The sequence below is a fragment of the Garra rufa genome, chromosome 25 (genome assembly GCF_049309525.1).
Source record: "Garra rufa chromosome 25, GarRuf1.0, whole genome shotgun sequence".
In the NCBI taxonomy this organism is placed as follows: Eukaryota; Metazoa; Chordata; class Actinopteri; order Cypriniformes; family Cyprinidae; genus Garra; species Garra rufa.
Window position 1 is genome coordinate 37,985,979 of NC_133385.1, and position 22,598 is coordinate 38,008,576.

At 37.1% G+C, this 22,598-nt stretch overlaps 1 protein-coding gene across 1 annotated transcript; it reads right to left on the reverse strand.

Moving 5' to 3' along the window:
• Positions 1–3,525: 3,525 nt before the first annotated feature.
• On the reverse strand, positions 3,526–21,466 carry vps4a (vacuolar protein sorting 4 homolog A). Its single transcript, XM_073831688.1, has 10 exons — positions 21,259–21,466; positions 17,106–17,217; positions 15,863–16,007; positions 15,722–15,783; positions 15,497–15,616; positions 12,800–12,956; positions 12,566–12,714; positions 4,098–4,179; positions 3,792–4,011; positions 3,526–3,678 (listed from the first exon to the last, which is right to left on the reverse strand). The coding sequence occupies exons 1-10, from the start codon at positions 21,277–21,279 to the stop codon at positions 3,526–3,528; spliced, it is 1,221 nt and encodes a 406-aa protein (XP_073687789.1). The 5' UTR covers positions 21,280–21,466.
• Between the last annotated feature and the right edge of the window lie 1,132 nt (positions 21,467–22,598).

The window sequence follows — 22,598 nt, forward strand, 5'->3', positions numbered from 1 at the left end:
ATCGTCATTTAGTGGGTACTTTCAATTGGGAGGTGGCTGTCCTGAAACCTAACCCCAACTTATAAAAACGATATTGAAATACGTTTTGCATTTTATTCCATTGTTGTTTTTAAAAACAGCTTTTTGAAGTTAAAAAAAAAAAAAGATACTTTCTTTGTACTTTATGTACAAAAAAATGATGTCCCGCTTTTCATGTCACTATGTTTTAGTCCTTTGGCTGAGACAGATTTTAACTACACCACTACATTTATGATCAGGAAATATTTGTGTGGCCGTCTCTCTTATAGCTACATGGTGAATAGATAGGCTCAATCATTTTGAGGTAAATGTCTTTAAAAGTATGAAAAATCTGTGTAACTTTAAAGAATGCCACTTGCGAACACCATTTTTCTATAATTAAACACTTTTTTGGAAGTTATGTCATAACATTTTGTTTTTATGTGTGTACAACTGTTATAAAAAGTCATGACCGAAACATTTGGTGAAGTTTCAGTAGTGACATCTTTGTTTTTTGGGTGTTATCCCACTACCGTAACAGTCACGACTGAAACATGTCATCATTTCATTAGTGACAAAAGGGAACACATAATCCTTTATTTGGTGGAAATAAACACAATTTTAGTACAGTTATGCAATTTTTTGGGATTTTAGTTGCTTTAATAGTGTTTTGCTACTAACACATTACTGTCACTACTGAAAATGTGCTGTTACGACCGAAACAAAGGGATCTTTGACAAAAAATTAAGTGTACTGAATTATCAACTACGATGTTATGATAGTGTTTAGTGCAATGTATATTCAAACTAATTAATCCTCAAGTTTGAAATCAGTATGATACATTTTTTGCTTTGTTACAAAGAAAATTGGATGCAAAATACAACAAATCTCATAAATCACACTTTAAATATTGTCAAAATTGTAATTGATTTACCTAATTTTATTTTTATAAAATAGAATAAATATATATTTACAAGGAAGATGTATGCTAAATCTTGATCGGTCAATATAACCCTACTTATTAAATTATATTTTACTGTTTCGGTAGTGACATATTTGGGGAGAGAACAAATATTGCAAAACTTTCTGAAAATACGATATGAGAATTACAAAAACAAACATTTACAGGTAATTTACTCACCCCGTTGTCATCCAAGATGTTCGTTTCTTTCTTTTTCTTCAGTTGTAGAGAAATTATGTTTTTTGAGGAAAACATTTCAGGATTTCTCTCCATATAATGGACTTCTATGGTGCCCCTGAGGTTGAACTTCCAAAATGTAGTTTAATCGCAGCTTCAAAGGACTCTAAACGACCCCAGCCGAGGAAGAAGGGTCTTATCTAGTGAAATGATCAGTTGTTTTCAAAACAAATTGACAATTTATTTACTTTTTAACCTCAAATGCTCGTCTTGTCTCGTCTGCAATGCGCGTGCGTAGTCTGTGTGATCTGGGTCAGTTAGGGTATGTCAAAAAATCCTACATCGCTGCAGAAGTGTTTACAAAGTGAACATACAAAGAAGATTAAATGCCCTATACAATAAAAAAGGTAAAACAGCGCTGTAGGATGATTTTCAAGTTAAAGACGAAAACGAGATGGGAGTTTTTCGATATACCCTAACCTTATTGACCGGGATCACACAGAGTAAGCATGCGCATCGCAGAGACAAGACAAGACGAGCATTTGGGGTTAAAACGTACATAAATTGTCAATTTGTTTAGAAAATAAGTGATCGTTTCACTAGATAAGACCCTTCTTCCTCTACTGAGATTATTTAGAGACCTTTGAAGCTGCGTTTAAACTACATTTTGGAAGTTCAAGGTCAAAATCCTGAAATGTTTTCCTCAAAAAACATAATTTCTTTACAACTGAAGAAAGAAAGTCATGAACATCCTGGATGACAAGGGGGTGAGTATAGCCTGGAAAAAATCCAGACCATAATCTATTAAGATTAAGGGTCTGGCATCGAGCAATGAAAAGAGCCTAACTCGAGGGGCGGCCCCAAGCATGCATTTGAAACTCAATTGGATAACGCCACGACCAATCACAGCAATCCAGCGGAGTTTACTGATAGATTAAACTCTTGCCATATCCAGTCGGCAAAACAGCAAAAACGACCTTCTTGCAAAGGAACGATTCAAGCGCGGTTTTCTGTTCCTCTTTTATATGAAAAGCCAAGTCTAACTCGTTCATTGTAGCGGCCAAAGCCGTTTCAAACAACTGGTGTTCATCTGTAGTCATCTTTCAAAGTTTACTACATGATTCTGGACGTCACAGCGCTGTCATCATCAGCTTAGCTTGCCTCTGGCCCGCCTTCATCAGATACACTGATTTGATTGGTTCCCAGAACTGCTTACGTAATGCAGTAACGTGCATCATTGCTCGATGCCAGAGTGTCTTGCAGTTACAATTCAAATTAATAATTCGTTACATTTATATAGTGCTTTTCTAGACACTCAAAGCGCTTTACACTGTCAGGGTATCTCCTCATCCACCACCAGTGTGCAGCATCCACCTGGATGATGCGACGGCAGCCATAGTGCGCCAGAACGCCCACCAAACACCAGCTTACTGATGGAGAGGAGACAGAGTGATGAAGCCAATCAGTAGAAATGGGGATTATTAGAAGGCCATGATGGTCAGAGGCCAATGGCAAATTTGGCCTGGATGCCGAGGTCACACCTCGACTCTTTCCAAAAGACATCCTGGGATTTTTAATGACCACAGAGAGTCAGGACCTCGGTTTAACGTCTCATCCGAAGGACGGTGCTTTTTGGCAGTATAGTGTCCCCTTCACTATACTGGGGTGCTAGGACCCACACAGGCCACAGGGTGAGCACCCCCTGCTGGCCTCACTAGCACCTCTTCCAGCAGCAACCTAGTTTTCCCAGGAGGTCTCCCATCCAGGTACTAACCAGGCTCAGCCCTGCTTAGCTTCAGTGGGCGACCAGTCTTGGGCTACAGGGTGATATGGCTGTATCAAATTGTGCTCTCGCGAGACCTCTGGATTTCCAGGGTAGGGTGAGTACATTATCTGTAAAATTTTTGTTCTGAAAGCACAATTACTAGCATTATTTGCAAACATTCGTGGAAAAATACTTTTTCTTTTTCCAACTCTGAACCAATTCTGTAGAACTGCACATATATAAAGTTCATTTGAGCAGGAAATCAGCATGTTAGAATGATTTCTGAAAGATCGTGTGACACTGAAGACTGAATGATGCTGATTTAAAGGAGAAAAGTTTGTTTTAAAAGTAAAAAAAAAAAAACATTTTCGCATCATGCAGCAAACAAACGGTCTGTTCACAGTCCGTCTGATGCATATTGTCAGGCTGTTTTTATCAGCAGGCTGAGAAACGAAAATTCATTCCATTTCATATTCCATTTATTATCCTATTTTATACTGCATATTTTATACTTATCCTAGTTTGATGGTTATAAACTAGTACTTTCTAAATAGCGCATAATGTCAAGTAGGAAGGTCTTTATGGTAATAGTCAAACTGAGGTCAGAGACATGCTGAATGTGATCTCAGGATCTCACCATGCACACTATGGGCTCCAGCAGTTTGTCACTAGGGACATCCATCCAGGTCATCTCTATGGCATCAGGGTCACCGGGGGAACACGGGGTCAGGAGGTCATCCACCATCAGCGAGCTGTTACTGCGAGACTGGCCTCGCACCTGATGAGCGGAGGGAGCGAAACACAAAAACCAACGCTCAACTTCTAGAATACAACTCATTGAACTTTCAACTTTGTTTCTGTCTATCCAATGAAACAATGTACTGACGTTACCTTTTTGAAGTGCGTAGCGGACTGCACTTTCCTGACCGGCTGCATGAGAGCGTCTCGTACTATGATGCTGATGTCGGCTCCGGAGTATCCGTCTGTTTTGCGGGCGAGCTGACGCAGGTCTGCTTCAGTCAGACTGTGAGGCGTGTTACCCAGATGTAAGCGGAACATGGCCGATCTCGCCGGCTCCTCTGGGAGCGGGATGTAGATGCGCTTCTCAAACCTGCACCGAGAGAATTCAACAGACTCAAGACTTGAGTTCAAAACATGAGCACTTTTGTACTTTTAAAAGCATTTCATCAGACTGACCTTCTGCGAATAGCAGCATCAAGCACCCAGGGAATGTTAGTAGCACCCAGAACCAATACCCCATCATTGTTATTACCAACACCTGCCAAAGAGAGACGCCCGCAAACCATTAGAAAATCCCATGACACAGACAAGATTGAGAGAAAATATGAGGAAATCCTGCATCTGTATGTGAGTCCATTCATTTTTGGATAGACTTTATTTTAGTGTGTCCTTGTTACAGTGTAATTATACATTTCAACACTGAGTGCAACATTACTTAACAACCTGACTGTGTGGAATAGGGTTAGGGTTAGGTTTATAGTTAGGTTATAGTACCTAGTTCTTACCCAGTTATTGAAATTGCTATAAGAGGTGCATAGTACATTGTCACCGTGGTAACACTTTGAAGCTTTATGAAGCCCGTATTTTTAATACATTATAAGGGTTTTCTTAATGATAATTAATGCATAATGCATTATAACAAACCTTATAATATGTTGTATCAACTCATGAGTATTTATAAGAACAGCTATAATGTATTATAATTTTTACTTATTTGTGGTTATAGCTTTTAAAAGTATGATGATTTATAACACAATGAACACGTTGCATCTACTTAAGGTACCACGAATTATACTTCTTATAGTTATAACGTATTATAAGTCTCATATCTTTCCCTGTTACTTATGTTACTTTACTTAAAGCAGACAAAGAGGCCAGAAGATCAGGTATCAGATCAGATGAATGTATAATATGAAACATTTGCTTTGAAATATTTTTATTGTATCAACAGTTTGATTATTTAGATGTGTAGCGGCTACTCCGTAGTTACCAAACGCCGCTGAGAGGCTAAACAAGAACTCAATGCATTTGCGACGCAACAATAAAACATCCGTGAGGCAAAACTTCTCTTGGTTGTTCTGATTTATTGTACAGACTGAAGATATCAAGTTTTGTTATATTACGTTGTTGGTCAACAAAGAATACATCGTCCCTGCTCACCCCCTCTCCTTCCCAACTCTAATTGAACAGGTGATTAATATTCCCAATTCCACGTAACCCGTGACTCTCCACCACGAACACGTGACATACGCAAAACACATTAACCCTTTCATGTCCACTACAATCCAGCCCCTAATTATTATCAAATAATTATTACATTCATCAAAATAGAGACATGAAATAATCAAATTGATGATTTTTAACAATATCATGTAATGTACAGTCTTCTTTCTTCTTCAAAAAGAGAATAGAAAGGCAAAAAGTGTTCATAACATGGATTAGTCCAAGTGTCCTTTACAGTTCTACTCTGTCAAGCCGCAGAAGTCAATGTCAAAGTCAAAAAATTGTCAAGTAATAAGTAAAGTTAACCGTCTTCAGCTTCTTGTATAAGACAGAGCTTGGTTATCGGTCTGTCCAGACAGCTGCTTTTGGTCTTCACTTTTACATGACGCACCAATCCTCTTCTGTCTGGAAACGTTTGAATTACTCGTCCCATAAGCCAAGAGTTGCGTGGTGCTGTGTTATCGACTATAAGCACTATATCTCCTGGTTGAAAGTTACGCTTGACTCTCGTCCACTTCTGACGCTCTTGAAGTTGCTGTAAGTACTCCAGAACCCACCTTTTCCAGAACAAATCTGCCATGTACTGGACCTGCTTCCATCGCTTACGAGCATAAACATCTTCCTTTTTAAATTCCCCTGGAGGTAGGGATGGTGAAGTTTTCAGGAGCAACAGATGGTTTGGTGTTAATGCTTCCAAATCAGATGGATTTGTGGATACTTCGGTGACTGGACGACCATTAATAATAGCTTCCACTTCACAAAGTACAGTATGAAAGCCTTCTTCATCCAGATTCTGCACCTTAAGAATAGAGTTCAGAATTTTCCTCACAGATCTAATTAACCTCTCCCATGCTCCTCCATAATGTGATCCAGTTGGGGGGTTAAACGTCCATTTAATTCCTTTTTGAAGAAGGACATCATTGATCTTACATTGATTCCATTCCTGTATCGCTACTTTTAGTTCACTCTCTGCTCCAACAAAGTTCCTTCCATTATCAGATCGAAGTTCCTGGACCTGTCCGCGTCTTGCAATAAAACGGCGAAGTGCATTTATAAAAGAATCTGTGTCCAAAGAGGATGCCACCTCAATATGTACTGCTCGTATGGCTAAACAAGTGAAAATTACTCCATACCTTTTTACTACACTTCTTCTGCTTTTTACCTCAAAAGGTCCAAAATAATCAACCCCAACACGGGTAAATGGAGGTTCATTTGGAGTTACTCTTTCTGAAGGCAAATCTGCCATCTGTTGACATCCTGGAAGGGAATTCAATTTCCGACAAACAATGCACTTGGACAGTACTTTCCTTATGGCTATGCTCGCACCAGTAATCCAATATTTCTGGCGCAATTTGGACAACATATGATTGCGACCACCATGTCCTACTTCTTGGTGTATATATCGCAAGAGAATGTCTGCAATGGGAAAATTCTTAGCCAAAATGGCTGGATGTTTGGATACTTCAGGCATTGATGCCCTACTTAATCGTCCTCCAACTCTTAAAACATCTCCAAGAATAGGACAAAGTCCATAGATATGGCTACTTTTCTTTATGCTTTCACCTCTTTTAATGCTATTAAGCTCATCAGGAAACATCCTTTCTTGAGAAAGTCTAATAATCTCTAATTCAGCCATCTCTAGTTCTTCTGTTGAAAGGTGAGGATGTTCAAGTTGACCTTTAAAAATCTCCATTTCTTTTTCCAAAGAGCCATCTTGTTGTCCATTTAGGCCAGAATCAGCCAAAGTTAAGTTCAGTTGTTTCCTTTTCTGATTAAGAGACAAGAGTAGATTCTTAAATCGCAAAATCCAAGCCACCGCTTTTTTCAAACGGAACCAAGATGAAAAGCGATGAGTGAAACGTGCAATTATGTCATCCTCTTCTTTGAGTTGTGTGGAATTAATCTCTATGCACTTCTTGATTTCAACGTCATTTACTTCATATTTTTCAAGGTCAATGAGATTATCAGGCCACTCACTCTCAGAACAAAGCAGAAAAGCAGGACCTGATATCCATGTTTTATTTTCAAGAAATGATCTTACAGCTGATCCTCTCGAAGCAACATCAGCAGGATTGCTTGCAGAGCCTACATATATCCACTGTGAGGCTTGCGAGGCCTTGAGGATTTCTGTCACCCGGTTTGCTACAAATATTCGAAATCTGGAAGTCTCATTTTTTATATATTTGAGAACAGAAGCACTATCCGTCCAAAAGACAGAATCTTGCAGCTCCAGATGCAACTCTCTCTTCCACAATACATCCATTCGGCTTGCCATGGTAGCGGCAATGAGCTCCATGCGAGGAATGGTAATGGACTTTGCTGGGGCAACTCTTGATTTTCCCATAATAAAAGCACAGTGGGATTGTGAATGTGCATTACGTAACAACAAGTATGTCACAGTTCCATATCCATCATTGCTCGCATCTGAAAAGTGATGCAACTGTGCAGTAGTGACATCCCCAAAGTTTGGAGGTTTCAAACATCTTGCAAGTTCAAAGTTTTCCAGATGGTGAAGTTCTTGCAGCCAACTAATCCATTTTTGAGCCACCAATTCAGGAAGGACATCATCCCATCCCAGATTTCCTTTGCAGAGCTCTTGTAAGATTTTCTTAGCGGACAAAACCACAGGACTTACAATTCCTAACGGATCATAGATGGAACTGATGATGGACAATATTCCTCTTCTTGTCAGAGGTCTATCTTTTAATACAATCTTAAACTTGAAGGCATCGGACTGAATACACCACTGTACTCCCAACACTCTCTCCATTGATGGAAAATCCCAATCCATGCTCAAGCCTTTCATGGTCTTTGCTCTTTCAGCTTCTGGTATTGCCTCTAGCACTTGACATCTATTGCTCATCCATTTTGTGAGCTTAAAGCCGCCCTTGGCACATATGGAAACAAGCTCATGATACAAAGCAATTGCCTTTTTAGTAGAAGTAACTGAAACAAAACAATCATCAACATAGAAGGAATGTAGGATTGTATCCACTGCTTCACTGCTAAACTGCTCTTTATGATCTTCAGCACATTTTCTAAGAGCAAAGTTTGCGCAGCTAGGAGACGAAGTCGCTCCAAAGAGGTGCACTAGCATCCTAAAGTCAACTGGATCTTGACTGAAATCCCCTTCAGGCCACCAAAGAAACCGTAACAAATCCACATCATCAGCTGGAACCTTTACTTGATGGAACATTGATTCCACATCGGCCATAATTACCACTGGTTCCTTTCTGAATCTTGTCACTACTCCAACAAGTGAGCTGGTAAGGTCTGGTCCTTGCAAGAGTTTATCATTAAGTGATGTTCCTTGAAAACTCGCTCCACAATCAAACACCACACGGATTTTCTTCTTTGTGGGATGGTAGACACCGTGATGTGGAATATACCAGATCTTTCCATCACTACGCATCAACTCCTCTGCAGGAACTCTCTCTGCATACCCTTTGGAGACCATATCCTGTAGAAAGGCTTTATAATCAGCAAGAAAGGCAGAATCCTTTTGAAGTCTCCTCTTTAAATGTATAACACGTTGTTCCACAATCTTTCGATTGTTTGGCATATGAACTTTCTCTTTCAAAGGTAAACCAATTTCGTAATGCCCATCTACAAATTTGGCAGAATTTGTCACCATTTCCATAAATCGTTGATCTTCCTTTGAATAACCAGTTCGTTCATCTTGACTACATTCTGGGAAATCCATTTTAAATTGCTGTTGCCACACATCTTCCACATTCACTACTGAAATTCTGTTAACTGTGACTTCTGGCTGTGCACTGGATACTACATTCTCGCCATCTGCAAAGAGTGGTCCATTCACGGTCCATCCCAACATGGTTCTGATTGCATAGGGCCCATCATTTACACTGCAGATTACCTCCAATGGTTCCAATGCTTTAGGAACATTTGTACCTATGAGCAGCTCAATCCCAGCGTCAATCTGAGGTAAATGAACAGTCTTTAAATGAGGCCATCTTTGAAGATCTCTTTCTCTGGGTATATTTCCTTTGTGAACAGGCATGCTTTCCTGGGTGTAAACTCGATGCAAATCACAAAATTCACTTCCATTCAAGCCAGCCACTTCCAATCCTGACAAAACATGGCTACTCACCACCTTTTCTTGCCCCATGGTTCTTAAAAGTATCCGCACTTTGGTTCCTGTAAGGTTAAGTCTTCTCATCAAATTCTCAGTACAGAACACAGCTGTACTACCTTGATCTAAAAAGGCATAAGTAGTAATAATATCACTGCCTTTCTTGGCTTTGATCTGCACAGGAACAATCGGGAGTTTACAGTCATTATCACCAGCCCCAGTCAGACCACTAGACACCAAAACATCATCCACTGTTGGTTTGGATTTCTTCTCAGTTGCATCAGTTGTCCCTTTTTCTTTAGGAAAGATATGCAACAAAGTGGGATGTTTAAGTCCACAAACATCACAACAAAGACGTTTTCTGCATTCTTTGCTAATGTGCCCAATGCACAAACAGCCAAAACAAACTCCACTCTCCTTTAAGAAGCCAATCTTCTCCTTGTGGGGTTGTTTTCCCAACTGAGGACACATATCCAACATGTGTGCTCCTTTACAGCAGAGACATCCTTTATCAAATCTAGTCTGTTTCTTTCCTATATTTTGAGATTCACATTCTTTGTTTATAGCAACACTGGTAGCAAAGCTGGTTCCTTTTATGCCAAAATGAGGATATGATTTAAGTTTCTTCACATTTCTATTCACTGCTGGTGATGGAACATCCTGTATATTTCCAAATATTGGATCGGTAAGGACTTTAACTTGATGTTCAAGAAAGTTAACAATATCCGTGAAAGAAACTCTGCAATTACGTCTTTCTTGGAGTTCACAAACAACACTTCTCCATTTATCTCTAAGTTTGTAGGGCAACTTTTTTATAATCGTCATCATATTGGTAGGCATGTCCAAATCATACAGATATTGCACTTCCTCCATAACATTACCGCAGCCTCTAAGAAAGAGACTATATTCCTGTAAGGCATTAACATCTTCAGCTTTAATTTGAGGCCATGAAAGAGCTTTACTCATGTAAGCAGATGCAACTTTCTGTTCATTGCCAAAATGTTCTTGCAGCAAAGTTTTAGCTCTGACGTATCCCCTGCATGGATCAATATGCTGACAACTCTGTATCAACTCTCTTGGACGACCAACAGTATATTGCTCAAGGAAGTATAAGCGGTCACTGTAGTTGTCTGTCTTACTTTCAACACTGTTTTCAAAGGCTCTCATAAATGCATGATATTTTAATGGATCACCATCAAAAACTTTCAAATCTCTTCTGGGTAAAGATGACAAACATTGCTGTTTTAACAATAGTGTTGTTATTTCATTTTGCTTTCTCATGATGCCCATTACATTACTTTCCTCTTCAGTGTTGGATTCAACATGTAAATTCAAAGCATTTCCACATGCCATCTGTTCCCCTGTTTGACCTCTAGATGGTTGATGCACTGGATAAGGCTGTGAAGGAACCCGTTGTTTTTCAAATTTCTCTTTAGGTTTTGCTCCCAAATTTCCAGCATCCTGCACCGATCCCTTCTCTTTTGTAGACATTTGAGGAACAAATGAGTTAGCACTGGCATGAAGACTTTTTGTTTTCCTTTGTTTTGGCTCTGAACTAGAATGTCTTCCTCCTGAATGACCCGATTTACTGCTTGATACACTTTGAGATTTCAGAACATTCAATTTAGCCATTTGAATTTCAATTTCTCCTTGAAGATTAAGTTGTTCTTTTCTTCTTCGTAACTGTTCCTCTTGATCCTCTAGTTCATGTTTCTCCTTCAAGAATTTTTGTTGTGCCCTTAATGCAGCCAACTCAGCCTCTGCTTTAAGACATAGAGAAGAAATTGACGACACCCCAGATCTTCTTCCAACAACCGAACTTTGATTTTTGGATGATCTGCTCCCCACATTAGATACACTGTCATTGGGTTTAATGTCATCTTGCAAATTATCTGACACAACAATGGATGAAGCATGGACTGTGACTTGAGGAATGATATCTTCTTGTGTTGCATCAACATCAGAATGAACAGGAACACTATTCTCCAATGATTCTTCCGGACAACTTAACCAATGTTGCACAGTATCTTTAAATGTGTTGCTGTATTTCATGATGCTCAAAAACCATTCGTTTTGTTTTTCCTGTTCCTCTTCAGGAAGTAAAGGAATGACCATATCATGTTGCTTGTTGGCATTTTCACAAAGCTGAACAAGAGTTTTAAAAAGCATTTGCACCCGAGAGACATTTCCTTTTCTTGTCATCAGACTTTTCATCTCTGGAATCAGTCCTTTAATTTTATTTACATCTTTCTTTCGTTCCTTTTGAAGTATTTCAATTTTATTGGCTAAAGCCTTTGCAAGTGAGTTTAGTTTCTCTTTTACTGCCATGCAGATCAAGGCCAGCGACGTCATCAATGCCCGCTTCATTCATGTTTTTGCGTTCCCCAACAAGCCAACAATATTTGTTCAACCAGATTCTCCAACATCACAGCGACATATAAACAACCTCTGTCAACTCTATAAACATCCTGACTTATTTACCACACTAAACAAACCAGCAAAAACATACTACAATAACCAGAGCTCTGGACCAAACAAAACAATAACACTATCTCACGATCATCCCCAATGGATGAAACAGCGTACCAAATTCAAATACCGCGCAATCATCCCCAATGGACAAATATTGCGCTCTCTAAATACAGCACAGCCGAGTAACAAGAAGCCCAGCAGGCTTACCTATGTGGTGATTGTTTGCTTGCTTCTCCTAGGAACTTTGCCGATCGGTTTGCGCTGGCATTTCAACTTCTGCGGCTGTAGAATTCTCCTTTCCAAATGAGCAGAATCCTGTACTCCGCAACACGATGTAATCCTTTGCTGCGTTTGCCGAGAAATGAATTCTTTGTTGACATAATGTAGCGGCTACTCCGTAGTTACCAAACGCCGCTGAGAGGCTAAACAAGAACTCAATGCATTTGCGACGCAACAATAAAACATCCGTGAGGCAAAACTTCTCTTGGTTGTTCTGATTTATTGTACAGACTGAAGATATCAAGTTTTGTTATATTACGTTGTTGGTCAACAAAGAATACATCGTCCCTGCTCACCCCCTCTCCTTCCCAACTCTAATTGAACAGGTGATTAATATTCCCAATTCCACGTAACCCGTGACTCTCCACCACGAACACGTGACATACGCAAAACACATTAACCCTTTCATGTCCACTACAAGATGTAAAACAGATCCAGACATAAATAAGTAACGTTAAGGCCTATGAAAGCACAACTGCTAAGCAACTCGTCAACAGATCTGCTCGACCTCGTCACCTTCCTTTATTCAACAGGATGTGGTTTTTCACAGCTAATAAACTGCCAGAGTGTTTCTTACCCTGCATCTGAACCAGGAACTCTGTCTTGATCCTCCGAGCGGCTTCGCTTTCGTTCTCATTTCTGGATCCGCAGAGAGAATCCACCTCGTCTATGAAGATGATGGACGGCTTATGCTGGCGAGCCAGATCGAACAGATTCTTCACCAGTCTGTAAAATAAATCAAAACAAATCATTCAGTGAGTCCTGAACCTCACACAGACATTTAGCAACGTGAGCAAAGACTGAATCTCACTTTTCACTCTCGCCGAGCCACTTAGACACGAGGTCCGAGGAAGACACAGAGAAGAAGGTGGAGTTATTGGCCTCGGTGGCCACAGCTTTGGCCAGATAAGACTTTCCTGTGCCGGGGGGCCCGAACAGAAGAATGCCCCTCCATGGAGTGCGCTTGCCTGCATCACAGTGAATGCACAGTCTTTGAAAATTCACATAAACAGCATCTTGATCTATTCAAATAAATAACTCGCAGATGACTAAAATGTAAAACGTTGGCGTTTTTCTTCTTCTTCCGCACTTGAGTCTATGGAAGCCCATAGAAGCGCTTGTGGGAAAGTTGTGTAATTTGGCACACTGATAGAGGACAGTCTCAACATTGACCACAGCAAATTTGGAGTCTCTAACTCAAACTCTCTAGCGCCACCACTGGTCCAAAATTTCACTTATGTTTATGCTAATAACTTTTAAACCGTAAGGCACAGAATCTAAATTCTTTTTTTTTTCTCTGAATCCTTTTTCTCTGAAATTCAAAAATCGTAAGGTTTCATTTTTTTCTGTTTGTAATAGTTTGTAAAACCTACTTTTTCAAACTCTTCCTAGACGGTTTGTCTGATTTGGCTCAGATCATCTTCAGACCATGGTGGCAAAAAGTTATGGAATTCAAGTTGATTAGTCAAACCGTTCTCAAATAACACACTTCTACGAATTCTTCGAAAAGCACACAAAAATGGATGTGAGACTAAATCTCTGCAACAGTTTGGCATATTGAGACCAAACTTGGTGTGTATTATAACAAGCATGACCTGAGGCTACCTGCAGTGTTTCGGCAAAGTGCTACCTAGTGGTCAGGAGATATAAAAAGCTATTTTTGCTTATAATTTCTCAATGGTTTGGCCAAAAATATCAAAACTGGATAGTTAGATTCAGAGGAGCATGCCAAATTAAACCATATCCAATTTTCCCATGACAGTAATTTAGAATTTTGTGATAAAATGCTATATTTTATGAATGCATTGACATATCGTTACAAAACTTAGTATGTGTCTTCGGCACCATGCCCTGACAGTACTTAAAAAGTTATAAGGAAATAAAAAAAAAATGCTAAATGGCTTATTGTAATTAAACTGATCTCAAAATATTCCTTGGGTCATGCCGAGAACATTGATACCAATTATGCCAAAATTGGTTGAACCAATTTTCACCAAATTTGACTTGGATCATCTTCAGACCATGCTGACAAAAAGTCATGGATTTCGTGTCAATATACAAAACCGTTTTCATTTAACGTATCAATTAATTTGATGGAAAGATGCCAAAGTGCATCTGAAGCTGTTTCTCTGGAAAGCTTTGGAGTTTTTTGCACCAAATTTTGTATGTGGCATTGTCACCTCACACTGATTACACCACATCAATTTGGTAACAGCGCCACCTATTGGTCAAGAGTAATAAACCATTTACTAACTATGAATTATGAAATTTCCAAAAATGCTAATAACTATTGATTGCATTAGCCTATTGTAATGAAAGTGGTCTCATAATATCCCCTGGGTCATGCTGACAACATAGATACCAATTAAAGATACCATAGTTAGCTGAACTTTCTGTCCGCCATATTGATTTATGTTAAAAAAAACAAAAACTACTTTTTCAAACTCTTCCTAGACTGTTTGTCCGATTTTCACCAAAATTGAGTCAGATCATCTTCAGACTGTTCTGACAAAAAGTTATGGATTTCATGTTGATAGATGTAACTGTTTACATACAGAACCACTACAAGTTGTAGGCTTGATGCCAAAATGACTCTGAGGCTTTATCTCTGCAAAGCTTTGACATAATGACACCAAACTGTGTGTGTGCCTTTGTCACCTCACACTAAACACACCACATCGATAGCGCCACCTGTTGGCCAAAACTGATAAGCCATTCAATCATATTACTAGCAGTTCTACATTGTTTTATCTGTCATTTTGACTACAATCATCTTTAAATGGCTTCTACTCATTGTTGCAGCTGGTCTGGTGCTCCATGTTATGCTTAGCTCCTCATTTTCCCTTTGGTGCGTTTGGCCCCGTAATTGCTGCTTGCAGCTATATATATATATTTTTTTTGAAAGCTGTGATACTTTTTTCAGGATTATTTGATGAATGAAATATTAAAAAGAACAGCATAAAGATATTTTTTAACAATATAAGCCTTTACTATCACTTTTTATCAATTTACCACATCCTTGCTGAATAAAAGTATTAATTTCTTTTAAAGAAAGAAACTTTCATCCCAAACTTTGAACAAGGTTTTTATTGTCTTAAATGCTGTTATTTTTAACGTTTTACTTATCAAAGAATCCTGAAAAAAGTATCACAGGTTCCAAAATATATATATTAAGCAGCACAACTGTTTCCAACACTAATAATAAATCAACATATTAGAATTATTTCTGAAGGATCATGTGACACTGAAGACTGGAGTAATGATGCTGAAAATAAACTATATTTTACATTATATTAAAATAGAAAACCACTATTTTAAATTGTATTAGCATTTCATAATATTAATTTTTTTCTGTATTTTTAATCAAATAAACGCAGCTTTGATAAGCAGAAAAATCTCCTTTAAAAAGCATTAAAATCTGATTTACTGAACTTTTGAGCAGCAGTGTAAATGATAAGTGAATAAGTGTAAACTCTAGTAATAATTGATTCCCAGGACACAGACTGACCTGTGAACAGGTGTGGAAATTTGATGGGTAGAATGACAGCTTCTTTCAGGGCCTCTTTTGCCCCCTCCAGTCCGGCCACGTCACTCCACCTCACATTGGGCTTCTCCATCACAATCGCACCTGAAAACATCAACCAACACCTCATCATCATGATCCTGAACTGAGACTACAGGTGACTTTTCCTCTGCATTAACACAATGAAACATTTAAGACACACAGACTCACCCATCAGATGCTCCTGGAGTTTCTTTTTTTCAGGATTTTCTCCCTCACTGTCACTGTCACTTCTGCAAACACACAGTCTTTCACTGCAAGAAATGGACTTGATTCAAATAACAAATGAACAAATAACAAATGAAAGCATACTTGTCATTGCTCTGTGTTTCCTTCACTGGTTTCTTGCCCTGTTTGTCTTTATTTTTCAAGTAATCCTTGAGTTTCTCAGCTCTGTCCAGATACTGCATACACTTCCCACGGATGCTTTCCTTCGCCTTGTCACTGTGTGCTTCATCTGAGAAACAAAAGATTCAAAGGTCTTGAAATCTTTCATTAAAAATGAGAAAAATAAGTTAGAAAAATGTAAAATGTAATTACTTTCACAAAAAAAAAATACAAACTCAATACAAAGCCAGGATCCACTTTGTCATTATTTGCTATTTAACATCAGCCAAAGTAGGAGGAGCCTCAACAACACATTGATGAAAAATTATTAAAAAAAAAAAAAATCCCCGATGAACTGTGTACAATAAGATTTGAAGAAAATAAATTAGATTTTTTTCAGGCTAGTGGAAAGAAAACACCCAAAAGACACTGTTAAGTGTTTCTTTTATAGCACTTTATCTATTTGTGTCAATAGATTTCAATTACAATACATATTTCTAAAGCCATTTCTTAAAATCAGTTTTTTCTCCTACACTGAGCCATAAATCTCCACTTCAGCAGCACTTACACACACCACACTTTGCATTTTTATTCCTGTCTATATCCTGAAGGTTTTTACAGAGGGATTTGTTCATATATAATTTGCTTGATTTTGTTCCCCCAGAAGTGACAAAATGGGACACCCAAAATCCCCTCCTTTAAAAACGTTTGACTCTAATGTGTCAAAAAAAGTTAAAACAGAATTTTGAAACAGACTTCATCCAGTGTTTACATTTTTGTACTAGAAATGTATGCAAATTAGCACATATTTCATTAAATAATGCCTCATTTGCAACATAAAACCTAACACTTTAGAAAATGTTTGCAATTATCAATGTAATTTTATAGTTTAGTTTAGTTTTTTAGTTTGTAGTTGTTTACCCTATTCACCTGCAGTGTCTCGCCTTAATTTACTCTCCCTCATGTGTTTCAAACCCGTAAGACCTTCGTTCATCTTCAGAACACAATTAAAGATATTTTTGATGAAATCCGAGAGCTCTCTGTTTTTTTTTTTTTAGCAAAAAGTATTCTCGTAGCTTCATAACATTATGGTTGAACGAACAAAAGTCTTACAGGTTTGGAACGACATGAAGGTGAGTAATTAATGACAGAATTGTCATTTTGGGTGAACTGCCCCTTTAATTTTGAGTTAATTCTGAACAAGTTTCAGCAGATGTAGTTGACTCACATTTAATGGCGTGCAGGAAGTACTCCACAGCATGCTGGTAGAGTCTCAGCGCCTCCTCATAGTTCTTGGCCTTGTCCTCCTCTGTGGCTTTAGTGACCAGCTCAATCGCTTTCTGAACAGGACAAATGACAGAGTTACTGACGCCTCTATAAACTGATTATGATTATAAATGATTTATGAGGGCTCATTCCACGTCAAGCAGGGTTCCCACACCTTGGTTAACTTCAAATTCAAGGACCTTTCAAGGACTTTCCAGGTCCAATACCCTCAAATTTAAGGACTTAATGTTGGGAAACATTTCAAGTGAAAGCAAGGTTACATCGTGGTTTTCATTTGTCAAAAACCATGCAAAAAAAACATGTTTGTTTTTATTTTTTTGCCCATATGCCAGAGATCTGATATTCTATTTTTTGTATTTATGTTTTGCATAAAACTGAAGAACATTCGGTACACCTTATATTGTTTTCTAAAATGATTTGATATTAACTTTTGCATGGATTTTATTGAAAAGAGCTTAGGCTCGTGTAACCAGAAGTTTTAAGATATATGAATATGCTTTTAAGATTTTCCAAGCATGACGTTTTAGTGGTTTCAGCCTATTTTTGCAATGTTTTACAGTGTGTCTGTCATGCACTGCAAAAAATGTTTTTCTTACTTAGATTGTTTTTCGTTTCCAGCCAAAATATCTTCAATTCTTAAATCAAGAAGGATTTTCTAGACGAGTAAAAATTATTTTCTTGTTTTAAAAAAAAAAAAAAAAAAATTAAGTAAGTTTTTGCTTAGAACAAGCAAAATAATCTGCCAATAGGGTATGCAAAAAAAAAAAAAAAATCAAACAGAAAACAAGATTTTTTTTTTTTTTACCCCATTGGCAGATTATTTAGCTTGTTTCAAACAAAAATGCACTTAATTTTGAGTCGTTTTTTTTTCTGAAAGCAAGACAATAATTTTTAATCGTCTAAAAAATCCTTCTTGATTCAAGAATTTTTTGATATTTTGGCTGGAAACAAGACAAGAAATCTAGTTAAGAAAAGCATTTTTTGCAGTGTGGCAACAAAAAGTACCTCAAGCGGGAAACACTTCATGTAACACGTAATGCTCGTAACTAATGTATGTCAAGTTTATTTATACAGCGCTTTTTACAATACAAGTTGTGTCAAAGCAACCTTACAGTATTAAAATAATAAGATAAAATGTCAATAAAAGTGCAAAAGTTCCATATTGCAGCAAAGTCAAATGTAAATGTAAATCAAGTAAGGTAGTATGCACAGGCCACAAAGTGTTAGTAACACCAGGGGGAATCATATGGAATTTTTTTTCCAGAAAACATCTTGCACAAAATAAATTCAAGCACTTTCAAGGACCTATGTATGCTCAAAACTACGTTTTCCAGCTAATATTTAAAACAAAAGGCAAGCTCTAAAAAGATTTCAAAATAAGATTCTGTGAACAAATGAAGTTTAGATGCAAAAGTCTTTAAGTGCCGTTAGAAATGTTCTTCTAAAATGAGCATTTTTATCAAGCTCCTATGTGTAGGTTCAGTAATTTAACTTCAATGACTAATGAGGTTCTTTTCATTGCCATTAAAGTGAAATTACTGAACATAAACAGAGGAGCATGAAAAGAGGCTTATTTTAGAAGAAAATCTCAGAGGCGTTTGCATCTGAATTTTTTTAAATAATACATTTTCTTTAAATATTATATCATATATATATTATATAGGTATATTAATAGAAAATTGGTGTGCCTGCACCCCCAGAACAAGCTATCCTTTTGGTATATTCATATTGAATGTCCTGAACAGTTGTGAGATGTAAAGATGTGGGACTGCGTGTTTAAGTCATTAAATATTCATTGACTGAAAACCAGACGAGTCTGTGTTTTGTCTACAATACAAATTCTGTTTAAATTAGAGACGTATATTAAACAAAAATGTACAAATCTTACATTTTGATCGTTCAAGAGGATGTTAAAGGCCATGTAATCTCCCTGGTAACTGTTTATTCATCCTGCTGCCATCTAGTAAGCGCTTATGTAGAAATTAGTATTATACTGAAGGTCTTTTGACCTGTAGTTTTGATCCATATAATACGCAAATTGTATGTTTAACTCCCTGCAGAAAATAATGCATTACAGTGACAATTTACGTACATCTTTCTTCCAAAATTAATTATTTAATATAAAAATAAAATAAATATCCCCTGTGAAGTTTCAAATCAACCAATTTTGGCCAGGCTCAAATTTTAGATTTTGCTAATATTTATTCTGAGGAAAGACAGACATGTAAAGTGATGAAAGGCAAAATATTAAATGTCATGAATGAATATTTACTTAGTAATCCACTATTTTGTACTATTTTGTTTTTTACACAGAGATTGGTAGTTATATTAGTAAAATAGGTTGAATTTAGCAATCTTTGTTACATTATGTGCCAATGGTGACCATTCAAAAATGGGGAAACAATGCCATTATTCTGATAGAGGGAAACAAGATACAATACTAATTTCAACATTATTTCTTCTTCGTGCATTGTCCTTCAAATAAAATAAGTATGAGCTGTATACAAAGTGACCAACATTTGGTTTTCAACCACTGAAAATGGGTACCATTCAACAATCTGGACATGAAGCCTCACTGAGATCCCCATATCTCAGAGACTGAAAGATGTAGGGCCTTGAAAATTAAGATTCTAAAAGAAAAGTTTATGAAGAACTAGAATCTAAAATCATATTGTAATATATTTAATACTTCTTGAGTTATAGGCATGCAAACTTTGGAAAAAAGTAATAATATTTATGGCACTCAGACTGGTATGTTCAAGGTAGTAGCCTTGGCAGAAAGAAACAAGATACATCTCTAGTTTTAACATTATGTGTTCTTCAGACATTCCTTTTTAAAAGAAAATAAGTATCATTTTCAAACTGACCCACATTTGGTTTTTGGCCCTGAAAAATTTGTACATTTGAATGATTTACTCCTGGAGCCACACTGAAATTCCAATATCTCTGGAACTGAATCTCACAGGGAATTAAAAATAAAGATGCCAAAAGGAAAGTTTGTTAAGACCCAATATCTAAAAGGGCATTAAGACATCTTTAAAACTTCTTGAGTTACAGACATGCAACTTCAGAGAAAACTTAAAAAGTGCTGCTTCCCCATTTTTGAATGGTCACCGTTGGCACATAAAGCAAAGATTTTACTAATAGAGCTACCAATCTCTGTGTAAAAATAAGATAATGATGCTGCCATGTTTCAGAAGTCATTGTTACCCCCCTTTAACTTGACTTCGAATCAAAAGTGAAAACTGCCATTTTGACGTCCCTCTACAAAATAGTGGATTATTACTCAGTAAATATTCATCCATGACAATTAATATTTTGGCTTTCATCACTATACATATCTGTCTTTCTTTAGAATAAATATTAGCAAATTCAATCATTGATTGAACCTCAGGTTGAGTTGACACAGAATGACCCTATAGAATAATTCATAGATAGATTACAGCAGCCATTACATCATGCACCAAGTGTCATTTCCAAAATATATAGCCATACAAATAGTGCTCAATTTCTGTTTTTAGAAATGTTTTTTGTAATTGAACTTGAATTGTATTACCATAACCTATATTTGGCGGTTTTCAAATTATTATAACTGTTTCAGACTCCTGCCAACAGCTTTGTATACGATATATATATATTTTCCGTTTACTCTCTTATTTCCAGAGTAAATATCGTGTAACTACGATTCACATTTGATTTACTGTCATTAAATTGCAAACCGACAGACTGACAGATAAACAGGCCAAATAGATGTATCAGCCTTTCAAAAATGACTTCATGAAAGCATGACAAACTTATATTAAACATATATTTCGATTGACATCTCTGCAAAATTGTCGTTTATTCCTACATTCAATAATACCTTACAAATGAATATGAACTGAAGGTTTGTTTACATAGTTGCTTGTCAAAGACAGTTACCCCTTTAACAGTCTCCGCTGATTTCTCATATCACGTTTATCACATTAAACGCTCCTGATGTGCATTATGAACGATCAGTCATTACAGTTGATTTGCTTAATGTTAATGTTTAGTTCATAAGATGATTAAATGAAGATGGTGATGAGCTAATGCTAAAGCTAATGTAAACTCACCTGCAGTGTTGACGTTGTCATTTCATCTCACGCACCCGCGGTTCCACTGCAGAGTCCTATTAATAGCACTTAGAATATGCTCGTTAAATAACAAGGACAACAAAATATTAATTAATTTAACGAAGGTTCATATAATGGAATAGGAAAGTGAACACTGAAACGGAAGTTGCTAGGCTCCAGTGTTCACTCTGTGCGGTCTTCCGTAAACAAAAGCTCCACGCAGTAGTTCCAGATCAAAACAGCTGCTATAATATTACACAACACTCGTTTCTTACACGTTATTTATTTATATATGTCATTTACATAAAGAAATAATGCATAGCTTATCAGCTTACAGGCTTTGAGAGTTAAAATACATGTACAAACATATAAGCATTTTGTCCATTGGATTGTGTGCTGCAAGCTGCCAACAAGTGAACTTTGGTTCAAACCTTTTCTTCTCAAAATGAAAGAAAAATCAAGCTATTAACTACAAAAAGCTTAAATTGAGGCATGTAACTATGGGTTTATAAAGTACATTCATAGTGTGAAGCATTGGTCATGTCAAATATCAGCTGACGACAGCTTCAAACCTTAAAGCTTCTCACTTACACAAGTGCAATTTGTAAACCTGGGCAAGTGTGTTTAACACAGTTTCATAGTTAAGACAATGCACAATGCAGTGGGTCCCCAGTAAGCGGCCTGATGTCAAAAATGGAAATAATGTGACGCCACATAATGTCCAAAACTGCATTTATAAGAGAATAATCAATAAATGCAGCAAAAGCATCACATCTTTCATTTAATGGACACTTCAGAAGAAAGTTTGCATGCGAGTAAAAACACTTTTACCCCTTTGATTTAGAATTGTGTGTGATATTAGTATGTACAACACACTATAAAAGTTTAAGGGCACTTAAAGCGTCAAAGAGGTTGTACGTGTGGTCCTTGTGCAGATACATTGTTTTTTGCATTTATATTTTAGTAATATTGCTTCTGTTAAGCGTGAGCGTTGGTTATGAAGAAATGTTGTTCATACAGTCGTCATATTGTTCATATTCTTATTCTACAAGAATTTACTACCTCCACATTGTGCATGTTGCCTAATGCAATATACTTACGAGGGAATGTCTTCAGAATTGAAGAAACTCGTTAACTGTGGTGTCTGTGACTCAAGTGATTAATATAGGAGATCATACTAGGTGATCAAACTCAGTTTGCATTACATAAAAATATAAAATGTTAATAAAGAATGATATTATGTTGATAAACAAAGCGTACAAACCACATATCAGTGCTAAAAACATGATGGTCCCCACACGTTTTGACCAATGACTTTTCCAGTCTAGCCTCATGACTGA

What these genes read in the sequence shown, in the direction of transcription:
- vps4a (XM_073831688.1), bottom strand. Translation starts at nt 21,279, where the DNA reads ATGACAACGTCAACACTGCAG. An exon ending in GAAACACAGAGCAATGACAA is followed by an intron (nt 15,784 to 15,862) that starts GTATGCTTTCAT and finishes GTGTGTTTGCAG; the next exon opens with AAGTGACAGTGACAGTGAGG. An exon ending in TGGCTCGGCGAGAGTGAAAA is followed by an intron (nt 12,715 to 12,799) that starts GTGAGATTCAGT and finishes TTTATTTTACAG; the next exon opens with ACTGGTGAAGAATCTGTTCG.